This window comes from Phaethon lepturus, unplaced genomic scaffold (genome assembly GCF_000687285.1).
Source record: "Phaethon lepturus isolate BGI_N335 unplaced genomic scaffold, ASM68728v1 scaffold20213, whole genome shotgun sequence".
NCBI classification, from domain to species: Eukaryota; Metazoa; Chordata; class Aves; order Phaethontiformes; family Phaethontidae; genus Phaethon; species Phaethon lepturus.
This window is the reverse complement of record NW_010528727.1, coordinates 15009-40016: the sequence shown is the minus strand read 5'-3', so window position 1 is coordinate 40016 and position 25008 is coordinate 15009. Positions and strand designations below refer to the sequence as shown.

Sequence of the window (25008 nt, the reverse complement as noted above, 5' to 3'; positions counted from 1 at the left end):
CGGTATACAAATATGCCCATATTCCATTGATTCCTTGGACACTGGAAGGGAGAGGTAGGAGGCAGCTATGTGATTCTGACTCAAGCTTTTCCAGGTCCTGGAGCTGTGCCAGTGTTCTACCGAATGGCAGTTTGCTACTTAAACACTGAAAAAACAAATGTCAGAGAAGTCTGGAAAAAGCTGTTTAAGAGCAAGAAGGAATCCACATGATACAAATAACAGTTTGACTGCAAAGCGTGTGCTTCTGTGTGTTTGGGAGAAATGTTTATTACTTCTGTTCATTGTAGATACATATTGAGCTGGTGTCTCTAAAATATCTAGAATACTGATTGAGTGAATTAAGATTTCATCCTAGTCCCTTTATAACCACATAAAGAGAGGGATACAGGGGCAATTGAGAATTGGGCAGACCAACAAAGAATTGCTTTGATCAGTAAAAGAAGTACCAGAAGTACTCTGATACTGAAGTATGTGTGCTGTTCTTCAGTTGTAGGTTAACTGATTGATTTCTTTTAAAAATTGTTGCATTGCTTGACTACCTCATGAACGTAATACATGAAGGTAGTTAATGGAAAGAATAATTCATTATATGTATATATACGTAAAGTATACAAAAATTCAGATTTTAACAGAGTTGAGTGATAGGGCTATATGTTAACCATCTGTGAAGCAGCAGCAGATCTTTTGAACTGTAAAAACAGAGTAAAGTATATTTAAGGGCTCAAACCAAGAATTTTTGCTATAAACTGGGATTTTTGTGAAATACTTCTCTGAGATGTGATTTCAGAAAAATTAAAAGTTTTCTATGGGAATATTTCAAGGGAGAAATAAAGTATGTAGATTTTATTTGCAAGAAAAAATTGAAAAAAATTATCTACAAAACCCACAGTATTTTAATAATGTCATCCAAGTAATAAATATAGGCTTGTCTGAGAATCTATGCTACAGAGATAGAGACCTGAGATGCCGTAGTTACAAATTCAATTAGATATTTCTCCAAGCTCCATTTCTTCTGTCTTGTATACTCATTTTACTAACTGCTCTATTTTCTCTGTTATTATATTCTGTAGCCCCACTTCTCATCTTGGTTCTTTGAGCAATGTGCTTTACTGACTCTATGTTTTATAGGAAGAAGATAGAGCGCAGGGATAGGTCTATTGTGCAGCAGAATGTTTGCTTACATCCACTTGCAGCAGACAAGGCAAAGAGAGGTCTGTAGCAGTACGTTCATTCAAGGGAATGAATGGGAACACCCAGACATAAATACAGCCAGAAACAACAGCTCTGAGATTTGTGGACTTTGGCATTCATCTGAGTGGGCGTTCTTATCTTTGGTCCCTGACCATGCAGTTATGTGCTGAACCTATGGAACTTCTAAGATTCATACTCCTTTGCCAACTGAATGTGATTGGAATCTACTTTGAGACAGTTTATTCTCAGACCTCAGCTACAGGCCAGGTGCCTTGTAGTGAACTGTCTTGTGCTGCAGCATTGTGTTTAATGTTTATCTGTTTTGTGGCACCAGCTATTTTCCTTTCCCACGTTCAGTCCACTATAACTTTCTCTTCCTGTGCTTCTCACTGGCTCATAGTCATTTTCAGGGCCCAGTCTGCATATCAGGAGTAAAGAAATTGTATTTTATAAGGCAAAAAGAAATCAGAACAATACAATTGTATATTTGGAGGAAGGCACTATACAGACCATCCTCTCCACTTCTGCAATCATAGAATCATAGAGTCTTTGGGTTGGAAGGGACCTTTAAAGGCCATCTAGTCCAACCCCCTGCAGTGAGCAGGGACATCTTCAACTCGATCAGGTTGCTCAGAGCCCTGTCCCACCTGACCTGGAATGGTGCCAGGGATGGGGCGTCTACCACGTCTCTGGGCAACCTGTGCCAGTGTTTCACCACCCGCACTGTGAAAAATTTCTTCCTTATGTCTAGTCTGAATCTACCCTCTTTTACTTTAAAACCATTACCTCTTGTCCTATCGCAACACACCCTGCTGATAAGTCTGTCCCCATCTTTCTTATAAGCCCCTTTTAAGTTCTGCAATGCTTTGTCCTTTTCATTTTCCCCTCATACTTGTCTTCGGCGTTCAGTCATCTTCCTTCCTTTTAGAAGCACCAGCAGCTATCAGTAGCATCCGTGGAAACATATTGGTGTCTGGAAATAAATGAATAGTTTTTCCTCAGCCTCCTTTTCTGCCAGGCTACATAGGGCCCCAACACATGAAACTATGTCCTTGCACACTGAGCATCAATGTTTCAATCTTTGCCCCAAGATCTTCAAAAACCATGTGTGTATCTCTGAGAGTAGTCTGGAAAATATAAGCAGTTCAGAGTGAAGTTGGAGTCCTTTTCCTGCTGTGAGTCATACCAGGCTGTGTATGAAGTACTTGATTTCAGAAGGGTTCTAGTCCTGTTCTGTGTGCATCTATCACTCTCCTTGATTCAGTCGAAATTGAACATAGCCTGGAAATTAGGACTTTAATGATTTCTTTCGAAATTGCTTTCCTGGAAATTTAGCAAGTTCAATAAGCTATGAGATAAGTTGGAAGTACCTGAAATCAATTTATCAAATCATAGTTTAATCCAGAGGCAAGAGTCAAACTGCTTATTTTAAGCAGGTGATTAATAAATACAAATCTGGGTACCTGTAGGTTCATTGACCCCAAATTTGAACCATTAACCCTCCTTCTCATCTCTGAAGATATAATAATTCATATGGGTTTGAGTCAGAATTCCTGCCTTTTTGACAGAAAACCAACTGTTGACCTTGGCTAGAGCAGAGTTGCCACTTGCTGCAATCAGTATGTTTGGAATTATGAGTGATACCTACTTTACATGATGCTTACATTATGTTTACCATAGCAAATGTAGGGAAAAATTGTTAGCAATTATATTTAAGTTTTTGAAAGTTCTGTATATCATAGTACTCTTAGTGAAGCAATGATTCAAGCAAGCACAGAGGAACATCTGGAATGCGTCTGGTGCTGGAGTTTTCTACTGTGACTTCATCATGTTGCTTCTGTAGGAATGCAGCAGAATAATAGCTGAGACAAGTTTGTTGAATAACCTATTAAAATCCCAGATGTGAACATGTGCTTTGCATTTTTATAGATCAAAATAATGCTGTTGTGGGTATAAAATTTCATTTTACAACTCTGTCTTTTCCTGAAATCTCCCTTCAAGTTATTGTAAATGTTTTTGTAGATGGAAAAAGAATCTAAACTCTAGGTCACTGTCCCACATTTGGATGCAGTATTCATTTTGTGAAGGGGGATTTAGAATCTTCAGCCTATAGTAAAAAAAAACATTATTTCATAAGATGCTAATCACATAAGTGCTTGGAAAGTCAAGTTCTTAATGTTTCCTCATATTTACCTGATGGCTGCCCTATGTAAAAGTCTATCTTTTATTGCTAGGTACTAGATGCTAGGTTCTAGAAGGTTTGGATACAAAGGTCATCTTGAAAAAAGTAACAAAAACTAACAGTAAGCACTGCAGTGAGAAATCATATGCAGATATGCAGTGTAATAATGGTGTCTTTTTGGTCTTAACATTAGTCTTAGCATCAAGAAAGTGATGATCTGGACAATTTTCTAGATCATTTAAATGGTTGTATGACAAGATAGATCTAGCTGTGTTTGTTCTGTGTTTTCTTTGGGCTTGAAAATCCCCTTAAATGGTCATATTCTTAGAGGAAGGCATTCAAGGTTTAAAAGATGTGGCGATCTGCAAAAGTCAGTGTGACGAAGAATTTTACAGGCAGGCAATTTCATTGCCAAGTTGGATTAGGAACTGAGGCAGAACTCAGAAGGAGAATCTGATTCTGTGACAAATTCCTATTTCGAGAGCAAAATGATTGTTAGCATATAAGCATAAGTATCACTATAAAAAAAGCATACACTAATTACGAAAAAATTACATCTAGGGATTATTTTATGCAGTGATGAAACCACTGAACAACATTTGAGTTTTGTGTCATTCAGGTATATTCAGAAAGATGGCATACATAATTTCTGTGTGTTCAGCAAAATTTATGTTAATTGATAAGTTTCTACAATAAATTTGGAACATCATAATAAATCTTGAGAAATTCTAGGTGACATTTAAATTAGTTTTAAAAAGGGATGGTATCCTTGAATTATTTTACCTTCAACATGTCAGAGATTCTTAAATTTTTTATGTGCCAGAGACTTTAGTTACCAAAACTGTTCTAGACTGTAAGGTAATTTGAAGCTGATTGTGTCACAGAGAGCAGAGGGGCAAAGCCTAAGCTTCAGAAATAACAGGCAGTTGAGTTGATATAATCTGTTCTGATGATTCTAGTGACTGATCCATGTACATACTGCACGGAAAGATGGAATAACCCACTCCCTGTCAATACGACTGGGAGAATCCGTCCTGACAATAATGATCAGTCTAATCCCGAGTCTGCAAACAGTCATCTAAAATAAAGAATTCTCTCTATTGTGTATGAGAACTGACCCCATGTAGGCCGTCCTGCCCAGTGTCTTGTCTCCAGATGTGGGCGGTCTGATGCTTCAGGAGGTGTTTGGAGTCAAGGACAAAGTTGAGGACACATTATCCACATAGATGTCAGCAGGAGACATAGTGCTGACATCATAGTATGTTGCATATATTCTATATTAGTATGTAAACTATTCCACTATGTTGTGATCAAATATTCCACTTGGGATTTTCTAAAGCATACAAATGAATTAGAATTCCAACTGCCATAAGTCATCAATAGGATTAGTGCTGGTAATTCCTGCAGGTTCTTTGGAAAAAGTCACACATGCACCAATCATAAGATTCTCATTTAGACTTTTTAGTCATGTACTTTTTGAGTAACCACTGAAGTGGATAAGTATTTGCACAGTAAGGGACTTAGATAGTACATACTTAGAAGCAAGAGACTGATCTCTTGGTTATTCTGGAAAAAATAGCTAGAAATTACAACTTTCTGTAAATAATAACAGTTTACAGATATGGGGTGGTGAAGTCTCATAACTGACATGACCACAACAGAATAGTCTTGCAATCTTTGTCTTCTTAATCATGTAAATCCCAGCAGATTAAATGAAAATTGCACCTTTATGTAAATTTTTAGTTGGAAATACATAGTTCTTCTGCAGGAATAAAATCTGAAGTAACACAATAGACATTGCCATACAGTATCTTGCTCTAAGAATTATAATTTCTTTAACTATTAATTCATTTTTAATGGTAATAGTAAATTTGTTAAAGTAGTAGTAAATACAAAATTATTGTAAAACATAAATAAATAAAAATATAAAATATTTTACACCTATTGTTATAGGTGTGAAAGTCTGAGTTTAAGCATGAATCTATAGCATCATCTTGCTTTAGCATAAAAAAGGTCTTAAATATTTGCCTTCTTTTCCCAAACAATCCCAGTAGATATTTAGCTTTTGGGATGCTCAAAACACCCTGAATTTCTTATTTGTTATCACACCTTTTCCCTTTTATTATCAGCATGAATTTCCAAATTAAACTGGAAGAATCTCATACATGAAAAATGACTGTAAATCTATTTCCGAAGTTTGTGCATGAAAACATACCAAGCATTCAAGATTAGGATTTTGAGATAATTATATAGGCATTTGAATAAAGTGTCAAGACCTAAATATATATATTCAGCATCCAGTAGCTTTCATAGAGAGCAAAGAACTCTAGACAGCATTTTTGAAAATATGACTACTGGGTAAGATATATTAAAGGACTCTGAACATTTTAGAAGATGTCCAGATGCAGATTAAGAGCAGTGAGCTCTTAGATTTTGTTCTTTCTGTGCCTAAAATATATAGTGACCTTTTGCTTGACTTAAAAATTTTATTTTGTCAACTGTGCAGCACTGCCGCCATGGAATTTGTGTGAGCAGAGAAATGGAGACGCGTCCTGTAGACGGAGAATGGGGACCATGGGGACCTTATAGCTCATGTTCAAGAACTTGTGGAGGTGGAATCAAGAGCACCACCAGGCTGTGTAATAGACCAGAGTATGTTTTCATTGTGTTTTATGTTAGCGCATAATGATATTACGATATAATGGATTGGTTAAAAAAAAATGAAGGTATTGTGGGTTGCACAAATTAGTTCAAAGCACCCATAAAAAAATGCTTATTTCAGCCACGTTTGAAAAGAGAGATGAGACTACAGACTTGAATATGCAGAGAACTTTTAGATTGCTCTTGTATTTCAACTATATAATTCATGTTTATAGATATGTCTAAAGACTTATTTTGTCAGGATCTTTTTTTCTAGCTTTACTCTAAATACTGAGGGTTTCTCTAAACATTGAGATGTTTTCTCTGGAGTAAAACCTGCAAAAAGAAATAGATGTTTTCCCTTGTGATCTTTTTAGTGAAACACTTGATTTGCTTTGATTTAAGGCTTTTTCACATCACCACCAGTAGCACCCACAAGAAACACTGGTTACAGCAGAGTCATTTGCAATTTACCTTTATAATGAGAAACTTCCATTGACTGAATAATTAAATGTGTGTTTCATTCTCTGTAATAAAAGTCAATGAAATCTTTACCCTTAACTTCTCCAGAAGAAGAACTATAGCTGCAGCATGAGTAGTTTTGTTTTTTTTCTAGGAAGTCATGTCATCTTGATATTACCGGTGGGATAAATGAACCTCAGTCAAACGACTCCAGGTTATTTTATTTTCTCTGATGAGTAAGAGGTGGTAGACTAGATTCCCACTTGATGTGCCTCTGTCAGTCTGTAGCATCTGATAGTATCAATATGCCATTGATTTATTCTTTTTTTCTGCCCCAGGAACCTACTAATACTGAATTATTTTGTAGCAGGGTTCATAACAGTTAGGAAATGTATTTTAGACTTTAGAATAAATTAGGTGTTTTCCATAATTTTCCCTTTTTAGTTCTTTTGACCCCCAAACTGAATCCAATATTAAGACTACAGAAAAGAGTGTGTCAGCTCCTAACTCTGTCTTCTTTGTCACTCTGTAAAATGATAATTTCAAATTACTGAAGGAGGAGCTGCTTCTGTAAAGATAGGGCTCTAATCTCAGCTTAATTCATAAAAGCATTAGTTAATAATGTTTTTTCTGAGGTAAAATAAATACAACTATAAAAGAAATAAAAATGTAATACACATTAATAAACATCCATAGCTTGATTACCACCTACCTCAGCAGTAGTATTTTACATGGACTTTTTATTTTCTTCACGTGGGTATAAATGTATGCGCAGTTGCAATAGAAGATAAGAGTGTGTGTGGAAAAGTCAGTAACAGATGGCACAATGCTGTATGAGATTTTCCCCTTTAGATCAGCAGCTCAAGCCACTTTTCATGGAAAACACCAATTTTATAAAACTGAGTGTGGTTTACATTTACCTATTTTTGTTAGACCAAGAAATGGAGGAAAGTACTGTGTTGGCCGCAGGATGAAATTTCGATCATGTAATACTGATTCATGTCCAAAAGGCAAAAAAGATTTCCGGGAGCAACAGTGCTCTGAATTTGATGGCAAACACTTTAATATCAACGGTCTTACGTCTGCTGTTCGCTGGCTTCCAAAATACAGTGGTAGTAAGTAATTCTGAATTTTTTCAATTGATGAAATAAAAATGTTACTTTAATTAAAGTTTTAAAACAGACAAGAAACCTGTTGGATTTTCTTTCCAGTTTCTATGAAAGATCGCTGTAAACTTTTTTGCCGAGTTTCTGGAACAACTTCCTACTATCAGCTGAAGGACAGAGTTGCTGATGGTACTCCCTGTGGAGCAGAAACCAATGACCTTTGTGTTCAAGGCTTATGCAGGGTATTTAAATCTAAACTTATTAATTATTAAAATCAATTTTAACAGATGGTAAAGTAGATATTAAATATTAATCCAAATAACCATTACTGAAAATATGTGAAGCAAGATGTTTTGAATTTACTTCAGTTAATTTTAATTCCTACCAAATTAAAGATCTGGAAATGGAGGCAATTAAGTGAAGAACATACAGTTGAATCTGAAGACCCACAGTCTTTCCTCATATGTGAGAGAGATAATATTGTCCAAGTAAGCAGAGAGAAATTGATCCAAAACTGGCATAAAGGGAGGAAAGAAGCCTGCTGTGTTTATTGCCATATTTCTGCTATCAAAGAAGTAAAAAGGTAGAAAATCCAAGGGTAGATTACGTATTTATTATTTCTTTGCAAAATCAGAAGGAAATGACCCAGTCATTTCTTTGTTTAATAGCAGTTATGGAAATGCAACAGGATTTTGTTGGGAGAAGCAATATGCTATGCTATAACAACTCAAAACTTCTTTGTCAAGCCCAGGTTGTTTTGCTGGTTGCAGTGAAACTGAGTAAATTCAGGATGAGGAGAAAATATAGCCTTTTTTGTAGTGTTGATCATGAGGAAAGAGAAAATGCCATAGAATTGTCCTGTTTATAATAATTTTTTAAAAAAAGAAAGTTTAAGTAAAGATACATAAACAAAAATTGTGCTTATGGTAGTTTAACCAGCATAGTCTATGTGTATTCCTTTGCTTCTTTTGCAGTAGTGACAGACTTTAAAAGAATTGATGACCATGTACACATACATACTGCTTTTAGGATTCCAAGACTTTTTAATGTAAATATAACTTAAAATTTATACACTGTTGATTTTTTAAATACAAAATCTTTACATACTCTTATGTATTCTTATACAGTTCTTGATACATTAAGTGTATTTGGATTGTACATCCTTAGTACAGCAGCACTATGGTATTTTGCCCTGACATCACAGCACCCAAAAACATAAAAGGCTTTTCATGAATTGCCAAGACCAGATATATACAGTGAATAAGAATATTTTTGGGGAGTGGGAAACTTACATTATTTGTTTTCATTGTTTTACATTGGGATGAGTGACACAGGGCTATTTTTTTTTTTTTTTTTTTGTAGCAAGCAGGCTGTGATCATGTTTTGAATTCCAAGGCAAGGAGAGACAAATGTGGAATCTGTGGTGGTGATAATTCTTCATGTAAGACTCTAGCAGGTACTTTCAACAGTGCTCGTTATGGTATGTTTGGTTTTTTAAAAGTCTTCATGCACATTTCAGTGTGGCTTAGAAATTATGTTTTATATTTGAGGAAGTGGGATTTCAGTGTATGTTTTTAGGGCCTCTGTGAACAAAAAATATCTCTGTTTTTCTGTCACATGTGCCCTCTCAAGGATGCAGGGGTAAACACTGTGACACGCTGATGTATTCAAGGGGAAAAAAAGAATCAATCTGCTCTAAGGTCAAAACAAAAGACACGAATAAAAGATATGAGGGTAAAAGTACTTCAAAGGGAAGAATGCTTCCTGCTTTGCACTTTGCATTCTCTCATCTGAAACTATGCAGCTGAAAGACTTACTCCAATGTCTCATTTTTGTTGTGTAAAGAGATAGCAAGAAGTATGTGGTGTGAGCAGCTGATGAGATTCCTTTTTTCCTATATTGAAAAAAAGAGCCTGTGAAATGTGAGCCTTCTCTTTCCAGAGAACATGGGTAGCGACATTTATGTTCTTTCCTCTTCATTGGCATGTAGTGAATGAGAAACTTCTGAATAGCCCTGGTAATTCCTATTTCTTTGATTTAGTTTCTCTAATAGAGCTACTGATAGTTCTTCTATACGTAGTTCTTTCTGGGAAGTATGGAGAGACTATTGTATGTGTGTAGCAGTGCAGTTAAGTAGTTAGAGCATAGAACATAAGGACAAAAGTCTCCAGGTTAATATCAGATTCCTAAAGGATCCTTCATGCTGCTTCACTGATTGAAAGAGACCACAGGCAAAGTGAAAATGATACTTGGAGAACTGCCAAATAGGATCTTCATAGAACAAAAGAATTGCTGGTTGAAGAGAGAAGTATGCCCAGTATCCTGTTGGATTTTTTTTTTCTGGCAGAGGGCTTGCACTAAGCAAAAAGTACCAAAAAACTTAAAGGTAGGCTACAGCTACTCTTCCCATACAAATACACGTAACTTTTCTTGTGTTTGTCCTGAGAAGTTGGAAGAAGACACAATCAGCTATTAGAGGTTTTCTGATTAGGATTTCTGATTTATTATAGTGTTTCTGAAAAGTGGTCAAAACACTAAAGGAAAAGAATGTATTATTTTGATAATTCTGATTAAAGGACTGTCAGTGTTTTTGTTTTCCACCACTATGAAAGATCTTTCTGCTTATAGGTAGCACATGAATTCTGTCACAAATTTGATACACGTGACCATTACATCAAGCTGCCATTTATACAAATATGGTTGAGACCTGCTATGCAGGTTTTTTATAGTTTCCTCCCACATTTTGTCTTCTGTCATTCTATTAGCACAAAGTCTTCAGCATGTGAGATGAGGGGCTTTCTTGAGTGTGTTTTGGTTTTCTTCCCACTATGTTGGAAGATTGACCAAACACTCTGTATTTATCCAGAGCTTGCAGTGTGTCAATTTGCAATTGCGGTGCTGCCCCCAGCTGGTGAATGTGATGGACCTGTGATTAGATTATATGTTCGTTTAAATGCACAGCATAGTTTTACTAGTTAAAAGCACTGTGAAGTTAATGAATTATGAAATTGAAAAGGATATTGTCATTTAAATTTTTACCCACAGAGGTGAGTCAACTAACTGAAGTTAAATCATGGCAAGACTATTAAACACAGCAAATAAGTGGAAAAGTTAGCAGAGATTATATTAATGCTTCAGATTGTATGTTTGTGGTTATTATTTGTTTCCAGTTTGCCATACTCAGTTTTTCTTAGACGTAAGAATCCTTTTGAATTTTTGATTAGCACCTGTGAGAAATAGCTTTTTTTTTTTTAGCCTATGCTAAAATGTAGATCTTGATGCACCTTGTATAGTTACTGTACGACAAGGCTACCATAACAGTACTTGGAGGTATTACAGGAAATGATGGCTCATTTGTGAAGCATTTGTATTTTGAAGGGAGCACACTAGGGTAACATTTTAAGTAGCAGAATGTGGATCAAGCATGGCTAGCTTGTCTGATATATCTACCTATGTGTATGGCCTGCAACACTGCAATATTGGAGTATTTAGGACTCATTCTTTAGAGTGCTGTCATGCAATACTCCTGTGAGGTAGAGAAAAGCTAACCGAATTGTATAAACAGGGAGTGGAGATATTTCATGTTGAGTGACTTATTCAGACTTGTATAAAGGTTTGGTGGTTAAATTGTGAGGAGCTATAATGTTTCCTGAGTCCTGCTTGATATACCTGACTGCTTTCGAGGGTAGTGCTGCTCTCTAGAGATTTTACTGAGTAAGTTGAACTCATGTTATCGGTAAAGAATTGAATTCATATTTCTGAACACAGGAATGAATTTTAATGAGTTATGAAAATAAAAGTTCAGTTCAACTGATGGAAAAACAAAATAAAACAAAAACCAACAACAAAGGAATTTAGTATGCATGAAGATATTCACATTTCCGTCCTCAAACATGACAGCATTCAGGAGTGGTTGTCACTGGTGCACTGCAGGGTTTTGTGAATAAAACTAGTTAAACTTTTGTTCATATTTACTAGTATTTGACTATTTCAGAGGAGGGCCACAAAAATGATCTGAGGGATGGAACACCTCTCCTATGAAGAAAGGCTGAGAGAGTTGGGGTTGTTCAGCCTGGAGAAGAGAAGGCTCTGGGGAGACCTTATTGAAGCCTTTCAGTACCTAAAGGGGGCTTATGGGAAAGATGGGGATAGACTTTTAGCAGGGCCTGTAGCGATAGGACAAGGGGTAATGGTTTTAAACTAAAAGAGGGCAGATTTAGACTAGATCTAAGGAAGACATTTTTTACCATAGGGGTGGTGAAACACTGGCACAGGTTGCCCAGAGAGGTGGTAGATGCCCCATCCCTGGCAATGTTCCAGGTCAGGTCGGACGGGGCTCTGAGCAACCTGATGTAGTTGAAGATGTCCCTGCTCATTGCAAAGGGGTTGGACTAGATGGCTTTTAAAGGTCCCTTCCAACCCAAACTATTCTATGATTCTATGATCCTTCTGTACAGAATTAATTTGTGAATAATTACATTGCAGGTTACAATGTTGTAGTAAATATTCCCAAAGGAGCAACAAACATTGATATTCGTCAGCACAGCTACTCAGGGAAACCAGAAGATGACAACTACCTTGGTAAAAGCCTCCTGTGTATAACATTGATGGATAGTTTTTGTGCTCTTGCCAGAGGTCTGCTCTAGACGTGTATTATCAGAAGTCTAATAAAGTCTTTAGAGCAAATATCTAATTACATTATGTCATCATTTGCCTGAGTCTCTCTGTAGATACTAGTTTTCAGAAAAATGAGTGAGATGTTGTTGGCTTTCTAATACTTAAATGTGTGTGTTCTTTTGTCAGAGAGTAGGAATTATAGCACATTGCATCATTTTGTCAAATTTTTAACTTTATTGTGGCAATGTTAATTAAAACTCCACAAGTGAACTCAAGAATAATGCAAGTATTTGTGGTTTCAAATCTTGGAAGCATACATTTTGTTTATCTCTTTTTCTATTATGTCTGAGTATAAAGATCACATGTTGATAGATTTGCAAGTATGTGAGAGGAACAAATAATTCATAAGCACATTGTACCAAAAATCTTGGTTGTTCTATTTCACAGTACTTAACATTATATCTGAAGTGCCTGAGAGAATATTGGTGCATATTTTCCTTCTGTCTCTTCTTCCATTACCATCCTACTCAACAAACTTAGGAGTTCTCAAAATATTTTCTTTGACACCTGTTGCCCTGTTGTTGCACGTGCATCTTGCAGAACACAGAAACAACCCTCACCTCCTGACACTAGCTGCCATTTCAACTATAGTAATACCTGAATATCATGCCTTTACTAAAAATTTTACTTTATTTTTCAATTTAATTTTTAACTTGTTATTTGTCTTTATTATTGTAAATTGGTCATTATATCAAATCATTATTATAAATGCTTAATAATTTACTTCATTTTTATTTTAAAATTTACTTTTAAAACTCACTTCACTAAAAGTAGTTCTAATAAATACAGGAACGTGGGCTGTAGAATAGTCCAGAAATACAGATAATTCTTGTTTCCTTCTACAGTAGCAGAACCTAACCAAATTTAAAAGTGATGACTGCGGTCAACCCTTCATCAGAACAAGTATTATTAAAATTGTGTTGTTAATGCAGAGAAAATCCATGACAGCTGCTCAGGTGATAGTTACTGATGGTTAGGATTGAATTAATGCATTAGAAAATGTTTGATACAACTTTAAAGTATTACACATGGACTAAAATAAAGCTAAGTGTTGATGAGAAGATATATTATTGAGTTTTTATTGATAGAACCTTTTGATTAAATAGATGCTTTATTTCCAATATTTTATTTTACTTATAGCTTTATCTGATATTCATGGAAATTTTATCTTGAATGGAAATTTTGTTGTAAGCATGTCAAAAAGAGAAATCAATATACAAGGAGCCATTTTTGAGTACAGTGGTTCAAACAATACGATAGAACGAATTAACAGCACTGATAGAATCGAAGAAGAGCTAACCTTACAGGTGCATGTTTACTTTTTTCATAAGTTTGAAAATTTGCTACATGATCATTATGTTCATAATTTTATGTTCAAATTCACTGAAAAACAGTTATCGTTTTATCTCAATTAAGGTTTTGTGTGTAGGGAACTTATACAACCCTGATGTGCGTTATTCATTCAATATCCCAATAGAAGACGGAAGTGATCTGTTTACATGGGATCCTTATGGACCCTGGCAAGACTGCAGCAGGATGTGCCAAGGTACTGTGAATTCCTTTGTCACCAGAACCAAAGGCCTGATGGCATTTAGGAAGGGACTAATCTTAAGTATTCAGATTTTTCACCCCCTACTTGTAAGGAAGAAACTCAACACTCAGTAGACTTGAGGTGCACAGAGCCTTTACGGGAAGAATGGCTTCTGATTTTTTTTTTTCTGCTATTTTCAGTTTCATGCAATGCAATTCTATATTCAAAGCTACATTTGTGTTCCTTTCTTTTGTAGTCATAGGAGTGTTTTGTTTTAAAAAAAGAGTTGAATCAAGTCTAATGCATCCTTAGAAAGCAGTATTGTGTATCCACTAGTATTAGGGTTGTGTTATTTCCAGATGGTCAGTGACTTTCCTAGTATCTTTCCTATATATCTATTTGTCTTTTTTTGTTATCTGCTACATGGCATGAAGCTATTTAAAGATATATTTTACAATTTTTTAACTGTTACTCTATAGGCCATTCCAGTGTAAAAATAAAACTTCAGTATGTATGAAGTGTATATATAAAGTGTACATACATACAGATTTTTGATAGATGCTCCTATTAGCAGGTGCTAGAAATGCCTGTAGGTATGTGATGGCGAGTTTCTTCTGGTTTTGAGTCATGCTGCAGACATGCTCACGTGCTAAAGAAGCAGCGCATCTGTCAACTGTGGTACTTCTCCCAGCACTCCAGATCTTTTAGGTATCCTGTAATCAAATTTTCTGCTTCATTAAAGAAAGGGATCACAATCTCTAAATTAACATAGTGGTTTGAAAATTTGGTAATTAGCAAAGGACAGAAGTGATGCGTTTGGAATTCTTAACCTGATGAGTAGATGGACTGTTGCACTTTTGCAGTTTTCTGAAAGTTGGTATCCTCATGAGACCACTGTAGTACAGCTGGGAGATGGCAGCAGTGACTGGGACAAGGTTGTTCTCCACCTGAAATGTAGTCAGCTGCACAAAGCAGCATGTTTTTGCAAAATCTGCTCTATACAACGATTAGTGTTAATGGGGTATCTCAGTTAAATTCCTAAATGATAAATGGAATCCATTAGTGTAAAAAGGCACTCTTATTTTAGCCCTTTATTAGCTTTTTTTGGTTCCTTTTCAAGGTATTCGAAGAAGAAGAATGACATGCATACGTAAAAGTGATCATGTGGTAGTGTCTGATCAAAGATGTGAACTTATACCCACCGTACCGGATGCCTTTGAGGAGTGTAATACAGAGTGTGAATTAAGGTAAGAAGAGGTTCAATAACTGATGGAGCTGTTGTGGTCTTACATATTGCTATTGATAGAGATTGAAACAAAGTGACTCAGATTTCTATCCTCCGTCCCTCCACCCCGCTTTACCTCCCTCATCCTTCACGTCTCTCCTTCCTTTCCTCAAATCTATTGGTATAATGGGTTTATAGATTTTGTTTATATCTCTGAATCTAAGTAGAACTAGTGTACTTTCTAATTTTTATTGGTAAAGTACAAAGTCTTTTGTTAGGATTGTGAATCTGTTCTATATATCCTGGTGCAAAAAAATTGTATTGCTGGGTACATTTTTCACCAGAATTGTACCCACAACTGGAACTAATCTAAGACAGACCTGTGTTTTTGCACTCCAAGAAAGCCCACGCTGAAGTGTTCAGAGAATGAGCAGTTAGAATTATAGCTTACATTTTTCAAAGTCAACTAGGGGATTAAGACAAAAGATCCTTTAAATTTAAAAAGATGTTTTTAAGCTTAGGAGTAAAATTCTTTTATTTTGCTTTGAAAATTCCAGTCATGAGATAGATTTTACAGTTTCATCTGTTCCCTAAAATGAATATCTATATTTACATGACAATTCGTGGTAAATTCTCTGAATGCTTTATTCACTGTGGTCTTATTTTTTAAACCATAGTTAGCTTTCTATAACAGTTTATCTTTGTAGGTGGCACAATGTCGGCAAAAGTGACTGCACATCGAAGTGTGGCCCAGGGTATCGGTCTATAGAGATCCACTGCATGAAGTACTCTGTTGCAAAAGGACTCAGTGTTCCAGTGGGTGATAAGTACTGTGCTGATCAGCAGAAACCACCAACCAGAGAGCCCTGCCATGGTGACTGCCTGTTAGCAAGTTGGCACTACACAGAGTGGTCAGAGGTACAAATTCAAAACATTATAATTGTACCATTATAGTTCTGGTTAGCATTCATATAAAATTTTTATTTCTATATTAATTTGTTTAAGTAACTAAAAGAAAATGTATGAGAAATGGAGTTGTAGGAGGAGCTAATACCAATCTTTATATTTCAGCAACTTCCTGATTTTTTTAAGAAACTTCACATTGTTTGCAGCTTGGTTTTGGAAGTCAGCACAGAACTGGTGGTTAAAGGTGTATGTTTTATTTACAATCTTAATAATTTACTTCTGAGAATATTCTGGAGAAAAGGAATAAGTACAATTTCAGCTTTAATGTTCATTAAAGAATTTTATCTTGGAACTACTAAACAAAGTGCCAAATTTATCTCACGTGAACATATTAGCAGTCTGTGGATTAAATGTAAGATACATTTTTCTAAGACAAGTCTTTCACTTTTAAGTCTTACAGTATATTTTGACCTGGTTTTATTGTGTTTCCTGTTTCACAATACTGTCTATACACCACAGTGTTCCAGGAGCTGTGAAAGAGGTGTCAGAACCAGAGAAGCTTTTTGCATGAACAATTTGGGTCGTCATCTTCCTGACAGAGAATGCCAGGAACTTCCAAGAGTTGTAACACAGAGTTGCAATGAATTCTTATGTCCAAGCTGGTCTGTTAGTGAGTGGAGCGAGGTAATGAACCATGTAAAACTTAGGACGCTTTTTGTCCTTGTCATTGATATTAAAATAAGCTACTTTAAGTGTTTGGTTTTTTTGTTCTGACTATTTTGGGGCACACAGTAATAACAATTCTGAAGACCTAGGATCTGGCTGATATATATCCCAGATGTACAAATGGCATAAGGACATCTGAAAAACGCACCTAGAATTTATTTTTCTCTGAAATTTTGTTACTTTGAAATGAGGTAGTGAAGCTACTTAAACTAAATCTATCTACAGTAATATGCATACCTTCCTTTTTATGAAGCAATTATATCCGTTTTATTATATATTATATGGGTATAAAAGAATCGTGGATAGTTTAAACATTTTTCATGTGAAAGCTGTGATATGTGCACTCATATTTTAAACAAGTATTCTTTATTCTAATGGAAATAAATGATCTGTACATAGGTCTCATGTTTTTGTAGCATTAGAAACTTAATGGTTATTCCTTTGTATTAGTATTTGGGTTGATATTTATGGGAAATGGAGAGCTCATAAAAGAACTAGTCTTGTTGGACTACTTACATTCATGGAATATTTTTGTTATTTATGTGATCTTTAGAATCTAACAGATTACTGAAAGAAAGTGAAGCCATTAATGCAGATTCATGTTTTTACAAATGGATGACTCTAATAATTTTACAGTGTCCTGTGACATGTGGCAAAGGAATGAAGCATCGTCAAGTATGGTGCCAACTTAATGATGAACAACTGAGAGATGATTTCTGTAATCCAAATGATAGACCAGAATCAATAACACAGTGTGAACTTCATGAATGTGCATCTTGGCAAGTAGGGCCTTGGGGATCAGTGAGTACATAAGGATTCCTGGCTTCTTGTTTTCTAGTTCGGACTATGAGTGATCACAAAACAATACCTCTTAAATATTTTAATTGGATCTTAAGCAGTTACTTTAGTTGAATTGATTCACGTGTGTGTTTGCTTCTATTGGTTATCTAAGCTGTAATTTAGGAACACCAACATATAAGTTAAATGCCTAAAATAGTCATTGATCCTGAGCCTTAATAGCAATGATGCTTTTACACATCAATGTATTACATCTCCAAAATAATGAAATGTAGACAGCAAACTGTTCAGATGAATCAGACAGGTAAAAGACCAAATATTTATAGGTATGTGGGCATATTTAAGTGGTAGCTTTAATTAAGATCATAGAAGTGTATATGCTAACATTAGCAGCCAAAAAGACTTAGTATTTTGTTGTTATGTTTTGTCTTGACCTTCAATGATAAAAGATCTGCTATCTATGTGAAAGTGCTGTTGAAAAATATGTTCCTGTGTGTAAGGATGCTCATCTAATGTATACCAGAGTGCCTTCAAAATTCTGAAAAAAGTGAATTAATTTGCAAAGGAAACCTTTGTCAGCAAATAGATGAGAATTAATTAAAAAATAATAAGATACTCAATTTCATGGAGCTTTCACAAGGTCAGGTTACTCAAACCAACAGAGGTGTTGGATTATTCATTTTTCTTCTTACATATAACCTGTTAGTAAAATACAGAATGAATATACCTTTGGAAATTAAATATATGATTAACTCAAACATTTATTTTGTATAGAACTTCTCTCATGTAATTTTTTTTTACGTTAGAGATAACCACACTGTTGTCTAACATAATGTTGAATTCCTTTTGAGAATCTTTTGATCACAAGGATCAAAACAGCTTTCTACCCCTACAAGCTAAATGTAAAAATGAAATAAAAAATTAATTCAGTCCCATGACATAATTCTTCTGAACAAAAAATCACTGTGTATGGCCTTGCTGGAACAGCTTGTACAAGCAATTGTCACTGGAGCAGAGCTTTCCATTGCAGTTTTTCTACTGTACCATTGGGTAATAGCTATTGATGACCTGGGTTTTTACCAGTATTTGTGCTTGAGCCACAAAATTTATAGGATGGGATTTATGTCATAATATTTTCAGCCATTTAACATTTTAGGTGCTGCCTTTGAGTGTGCTCTTCTCAAACACTATAGTGAAGGGAAAGACATTTAACAGCTGCAGTTCGTGATTCATTTGGAAGCCACCTCTTACTCCCCGCACACCCCCCTCTCCCCCACTTCCTCCATCCCAGTTTTTATTGCTGAGCATGACATTATATAGCATGGATTGTCCCTTTGATCAGTTTGGGTCACTTATCCTGACCTTGTTCCCTCTTGATCTCCTGCCCACCTCCAGCCTACTCATTGCATGGGATAGAAGGGGGAAAAAGAGAAAGCCTTTATCCTGCAAAAGCACTGTTCAGCAATAGCCAAAATACTGGTGTGTTATGAACACAGTTTAAGCACCATATGGTCTGCCATAAATAAAGTTAACATCCCAGTAGTCATTCCTATTCATTCTAGAAAGAGTTTTAAAATAGAAAATGTAATTAAAAATTAGATTTGATTATAAATAGCGCTATTTCAAGTGTGTGAAATTGTTGACTTTAACAGTGTGCTGTAACGTGTGGACGCGGATACCAGATGCGTGCAGTCAAATGTGTCACTGGGACTTACAGAGTTATTTTGGATGATGACAGGGAATGTAATGCTGCTACTCGTCCTAGAGATAACCAAGTAAGTTAAAAAATACTTTTCAGTTGATTGTACATTTTAGTTAAAAACATCTAAATAGAAGTGTTGTTTACTGACTCTGAGGGAACTTGCAGGAAATGAGTTCTAAAATCAGAAAAAAATACCAAAATTTTTTTTTTCCCTAAACTTCAAATTTTGCCAGAGAATTAAGTAAAAGAAGAGTAATTTGGAGATTGGACATTTCAAAATTTGGTATGTGACTGAAGGGGTCAAAAGGCCTTTGATTATTTGAGCAGGGAGGGAAGCTCCAACATGTAGGGTATTATAAGGAGACTGCTTGCCGTGATGCTTAGTAGTAGCACCTGACTGGCTTGGTATTCTCTAAAATTCTGCTTGTATACAGTTCTTAACAGAATGACATGGTTACTTGAAGAAAGCTTCAGTTGTTGGAATAATACTAATTCAAAACTGTTTAGACATGAGTCATGATTCAGTATGGTATTAATATGGTTCTTTACCTTTTCTTCTTGTCTCAGTTTACTTACTTCATCAGTTCCCTTAATTTAAATCTATCATTTTCCAGAAGAAATTTTTTTAATGTAGTCAGTGGCTTTACCTTTAACTAAAAGCAATTGGTGTCTTAGGTGCTATGTATTAATGTGTTTATCTGGCCACCAGATTGATACATCTCATTTATATCCAGATAAACGTGTAACCACATACCTCCTTGAGGGCATTGTCATCTTCTTGTCTCAATTATAAGAGGAAAAAAACGATTCTGTGGTCCAGAGTAAACCAGTCACAAGTTACCAGCACTGTGATGGCTACTTGAATAAGATTTCAAAATATAAAAGCCAAGTATAAATTTATTTCCACTTACATATGAAAACACTGGGTTTGAGTATGCTGTATATTTTGAATTGTGGTACCTGTTTGGCTGTTGACTGAAACTGGGCAATTTTCTGTTCTCAGTAACTGAAGGTATAAAGGACATGACAGCACAGCCACTATCTTCACTCAGTCCTGTACTGCATGTGGCTATGAAACAGGACACAGTAATGTCTATGGCCCTTGTCTCCACCAGCAAGTTACCCAACACAGTTCTTTCTCAAAGTGCTAAAATTTTATTAATTATTAGTAATACAGTTTTAGCATCAAATAACATTTAGCATCAAATAAAACTATTCAATGAAAAGCCTTTGAATAACACCAGGGAAAAGTTAGGAGATGGTATTTACTTGTTAATAAATGCTGGCTTATTGTTATGGTAGGATCTAACTCTATGGGATCTATTTGCTTTACATTTGGCTCTTCCAAAATGTATATTTTGAAAGCTTTTTTCCCCTCACCCCCACAGGAATGTGAATTGCCCTCTTGTCCAGAAACTACAAAATTATGGACTACATCGCTTCCTCTAGTTCAGGTGGGGAAGGTGACCCAATGGAGATATGGATCATGGACCCCAGTACGTAATGTAATAGTGATCACATCTTGCAGAGCAGTTCTCCATTCCTTCACCCATTTTTCCATAAAGCTCTCACTAATATATTTTTCAGACTGAAATCTGCTTGGGATAAATTTTAAAGGAATTCAAATTTTTTTTTAAGAACCTGCTTTTTAAGGAGGAGGTAGACACTCCAAGAAAATTCTGTGTGCTTCAAATCTAGGCAGGGAAAATAAGGAGGGGAAAAGAACAGGATTCTAGGAGCTGGGGTTCTGAGCAAAATAGGTTTCATGTGATTGAGAGTTTGCGAGGAAGCATTTCCTTTTAAATAATTCATCCATTTCTGAGTATGGAGAACATCTTTCATTCTAAACTATTATTTAAATCTTTTATGTGAATAGCAATATTAAACAGTTTGGATCTTTAAAGGTCTAATTTTACATAATTTGTAAAATAAGCATTATAAAAAAATGGTTTCTACACAAACTTTGTTTAATGGAAGGGTTTTTGATTTGATAGTGTTGAAAATTAGTTTTACTTGAGAACAATGTGAAAATTAAAATCTTCTATTAAAATGTGGGTGTGTCTGTTAATCCCTTGAGTTTCTTAGCAAAGCATATAACATAATTATATCTTTGCACAACTATTTTAACTAAATAGCAGTAAAGAGTGCATAGACTGAGTCCTCTCAGAAACTCTTTACTAAATCCACCTTCTTCAGCTTCTCAGCTATAAAGACATCAGAAGAGGCTCAAAGGAATATGCTAATATAAACTAGAATGACAAATGGATTGTGAATATGAGTTTTTATTTTATCAGTTGATGTAAATATTGCATCACTGTGTAACAACTAAAATATTCTGGAAGTTACTCTCTAATGTTTCTATTGTTAATAAATTTAAAAATTGCCTTTGCAACTGTATGATGAGTCCATGTTACAGTTGAAATGCTACCTGTTCAGGTATGCTGAACTGCTTCTCAAGAACTAAGGTCATACAATTCAGTTCCAGGCCAACCAAAATTCTTAAGGCCTAAACCATCCAGCAATATTTCACTTTTCTTCCTGAATGCATGGCTCGATCAGTGTGAGCTGCAAATCTGGTTCTCAGTGTTTAATTCTAAAGTCAAGCTGATATTAAGCTATGTTAGTATTTTAGATGCTTGCATGATCTTGTTTTGGTCTCCCAAAGTGCGATGAGCTTGGATTGTTCTCTGACAGTGCTCTGCATCCTGTGGGAAGGGTGATCGTGCTCGCTATGTGAGTTGTAGAGATGCTCATGGAGGAATAGCAGATGAATCTTTCTGTGCTCATTTACCACGACCAGCTGAAATTTCAAGCTGCTTTAGCCCATGTGGAGAGTGGCAAGTTGGAAATTGGTCCCCTGTAAGTACTAATTATAATTTTTTTTTTAATGTGTCTATTTAGATTATTGGCCCAAATCTCTGGTTAGAATTTGGGATTTCATATTCTGTGCAAGTTTGATTGAAATTGCATCCCTTGAAAAAACAAAGTATATGTTTCTTATTGTCAAAAGTAAATATAAATGTCTTTGGTTATTGAGTATCAACATTCTATCACAAATGTTGTGTTAATTTTTGGTCAGTGTACAGTTACCTGTGATAGTGGAATAGTAACAAGACAAGTTATCTGTGTCAACTATCATCAACAAATCAACGAGAATTACTGTGATCCTGAAGGGCAACCTTCCAAAGAACAAGAATGTAACATGCCACCATGTCCACCAGTTTATCATGTTCTGAAAACACATGACCCTCCAAGCCATTTTCCAGAAATAGGTTACCCTCCAATACACCATCCACAGGAGAATATAAACCAGTGGAACCGTCCCTCTGGGGGAGGATATCAATGGAGAACTGGACCCTGGGGAGCAGTAAGAATTTTTTTTTAATATATTAATTTGTCCTCTCACGTGTGTGTTAACATTTCTAGAAAAGTTATTGCAGTACAAATTTGGTCAAAAGAGAAGCACATTTATTTTAAATATTATTATTCTATTAAATTAAAAATGTAATTTTTCTGTGATTTCAAATTCAAAATACTTCTACGTAGTAATTTTTATTTGAAAATTTCAGTTTTGAAAGATAATATTAAAAATAATAATTTAAAGTTGTTTTAACCAACATATTTTAGATTTTTCTGATTATGCAATGGTGCTACATATGTTCACATGTTTTGGTAGTGCTCTAGTACTTGTGCAGGTGGATTTCACCGTCGAGTTGTAGTATGTCAAGATGAGGAAGGAAGAAGTGCTAGTTATTGTGATGAGGCAACAAAACCTCCAGAGTCAAGACACTGTGATTCTGGACCCTGCCCACGATGGAACTATGGGAACTGGGGAGAAGTAAGATCATTTCACTTTCAAATGGAAACATTATTTACCACATAAGCTTAGAAATAGTAACATATTTACTTGACTGTGAATTGAATGAAACAACATTTTTTTACTTATTTAAAAAAATGAGTTTCAACTTGTTTAGATAAACTTTGTTCTTTGATCAAATCCGGAACTGTAGTGTAAATATGAGTAGTATAAATATACATTCAAAAGAAGTAAGTACTGTGTGAGGCTAAGGGTGTACAACACATAATTTAGCGTTGCAGTATCATCTTAAATCTTGACATGTACAAAACTGTTTTCTGTTACAAAATGATGAATTGTACACAGAAAGACCTCAATGTAATAGCTAGTCTAAGAAAAAAATGAGCGCAAGATGCTGCAAAGAAACTTTATTACATCAAATTTCGTAGGTACTGACTAGAATAACTGCATGTAGTGGTTTCTACTGGGTTGTAGTTACAAATTAGAAGTATGAAGATAGGATCATGCATCTAAAATGTGTGCCTGGGTTAGAATGTTTTGATGAGACATTGTACATTATTGGACAAAGAACAGTTTCTCCATGCCATGTGATGTCCTGTCTTGACCATGCATTCTTTCTCAAACAGTACAGAAAGAGTTAAAGCTGATTAGCATTCCTTCTAATCTAATCTCTTACGATTCCTGCCCTTTTCTTATTCTTGATACATCAATATCTAGAGTTGGGTAAAGAAGAAAATATGTGACTTTTTTATTCTTCTTTTTTTCGCCCCTCATTTTGTCCAGATTTAGCCATTTAGTTCTCAAGGCCAGTCTGAGTGTCATGTTTTTCCTTTCTGCAGACAATTGCTGCAGACAATTGGGATCTAGTTAACGCAGATGCTGCAGTTTTTGTCTAATTTAGAATCCCCTGAAATACAGTAAAAAGCTATAAACTATTGGAACATGCTCACTTTTGATCAGATTCTTTTTAATAGCTCATTAGAAATGAGAATTAGTATTTTTGTCTGGTTTTGCAGAATTACAGCAAAACTGAAACCCACAAAACACATATTTTACACTTGGTCTGTATAAGTCAGACTATGAGAAAGTGTGCCTAGTGCCTGAGTTTTCTCTTTTCTGGAAGGGAAAACTAGGTTTTGGACCAATTTCCATCTTTTCCTCCTATCAAAGAGAGCTATATATGCACATTTATTCTCACAAATGGTTACTCCTCCTTGATAGAGTAGATTCTCTGTAACTGAGACTTTTTGCAGAAAATCACTTGATAAACTATAAAAATGTAGCTTGGTAAATGATTTGGTGGGAGAATTGTTCTTTCTTTATATGACCATAAATTCTTATTCTTGAATTGAGTGTCCAGGCAATGTGAAAATAGGCATAGTAAATGATAGCATGTACTGATTATTGCTGTATCTTTTTCCTTTAGTAGTATGTGATGACTCTCTTAACAAAAATATTGCATATAAAATTCTGTATTTCAGTGTACTCAAACTTGTGGAGATGGAATAAAGACAAGACTGGTGATTTGTCAGCTTCCTACGGGCCAAATGTTGGGTGATCAAAACTGTGAAATTCTAGACAAGCCACCTAATATGGCACAATGTAATGTGCATTCTTGCCCTGGTGATGTTTCATGGCATCGGGGACCATGGAAATCGGTACGATAGCATTCACTAATATTTTTTGCTTTCTTGTTCTTTCTGTCACTCTATTTCCCCTTGCTTTTTAAAAATTATATCATTATTATTTTATTTGATAACAGTGAAATAACAATGCATGTGGAATATAGTCTATGTAGATTTATTAAGCAATTGTTCCTGCAGTCATTGAATTAAATGGGAAACAGCCATTTACTTCAGTGGGAACAGTATCATGCTCTGTAAAACATCATAGGGAATATTTTGAAAATTACCAGAAATCATGATAGCTGATAGCAATACCTAATAGGTTGTTCTGTTTTGAAGGGTTATGATTTGATCTGTGTTTAAATTTAAAAGTATATGCTGTAATTTATACTGTAGTATTATCTACATATTTATATTTGT

General features: G+C 35.3%; 1 protein-coding gene across 1 annotated transcript in view; it reads left to right on the top strand.

The window, feature by feature from the left end:
* The window catches only part of ADAMTS20 (ADAM metallopeptidase with thrombospondin type 1 motif, 20), a gene marked incomplete at its 5' end in the record, with an annotated part of 35249 nt that extends 10619 nt beyond the window's left edge, over positions 1 to 24630 (top strand). Inside the window, 17 exons of the mRNA XM_010283757.1 lie at positions 5880 to 6025; positions 7409 to 7590; positions 7687 to 7823; positions 8944 to 9061; positions 12067 to 12162; positions 13399 to 13565; positions 13675 to 13804; positions 14910 to 15036; positions 15722 to 15932; positions 16440 to 16604; positions 17283 to 17447; positions 19097 to 19219; positions 20535 to 20642; positions 21841 to 22005; positions 22226 to 22513; positions 22823 to 22984; positions 24445 to 24630. Coding sequence (XP_010282059.1) covers positions 5880 to 6025; positions 7409 to 7590; positions 7687 to 7823; positions 8944 to 9061; positions 12067 to 12162; positions 13399 to 13565; positions 13675 to 13804; positions 14910 to 15036; positions 15722 to 15932; positions 16440 to 16604; positions 17283 to 17447; positions 19097 to 19219; positions 20535 to 20642; positions 21841 to 22005; positions 22226 to 22513; positions 22823 to 22984; positions 24445 to 24630 — 2676 coding nt within the window. The remainder of the gene's footprint in view (positions 1 to 5879; positions 6026 to 7408; positions 7591 to 7686; positions 7824 to 8943; positions 9062 to 12066; positions 12163 to 13398; positions 13566 to 13674; positions 13805 to 14909; positions 15037 to 15721; positions 15933 to 16439; positions 16605 to 17282; positions 17448 to 19096; positions 19220 to 20534; positions 20643 to 21840; positions 22006 to 22225; positions 22514 to 22822; positions 22985 to 24444) is intronic.
* Positions 24631 to 25008: the final 378 nt, after the last annotated feature.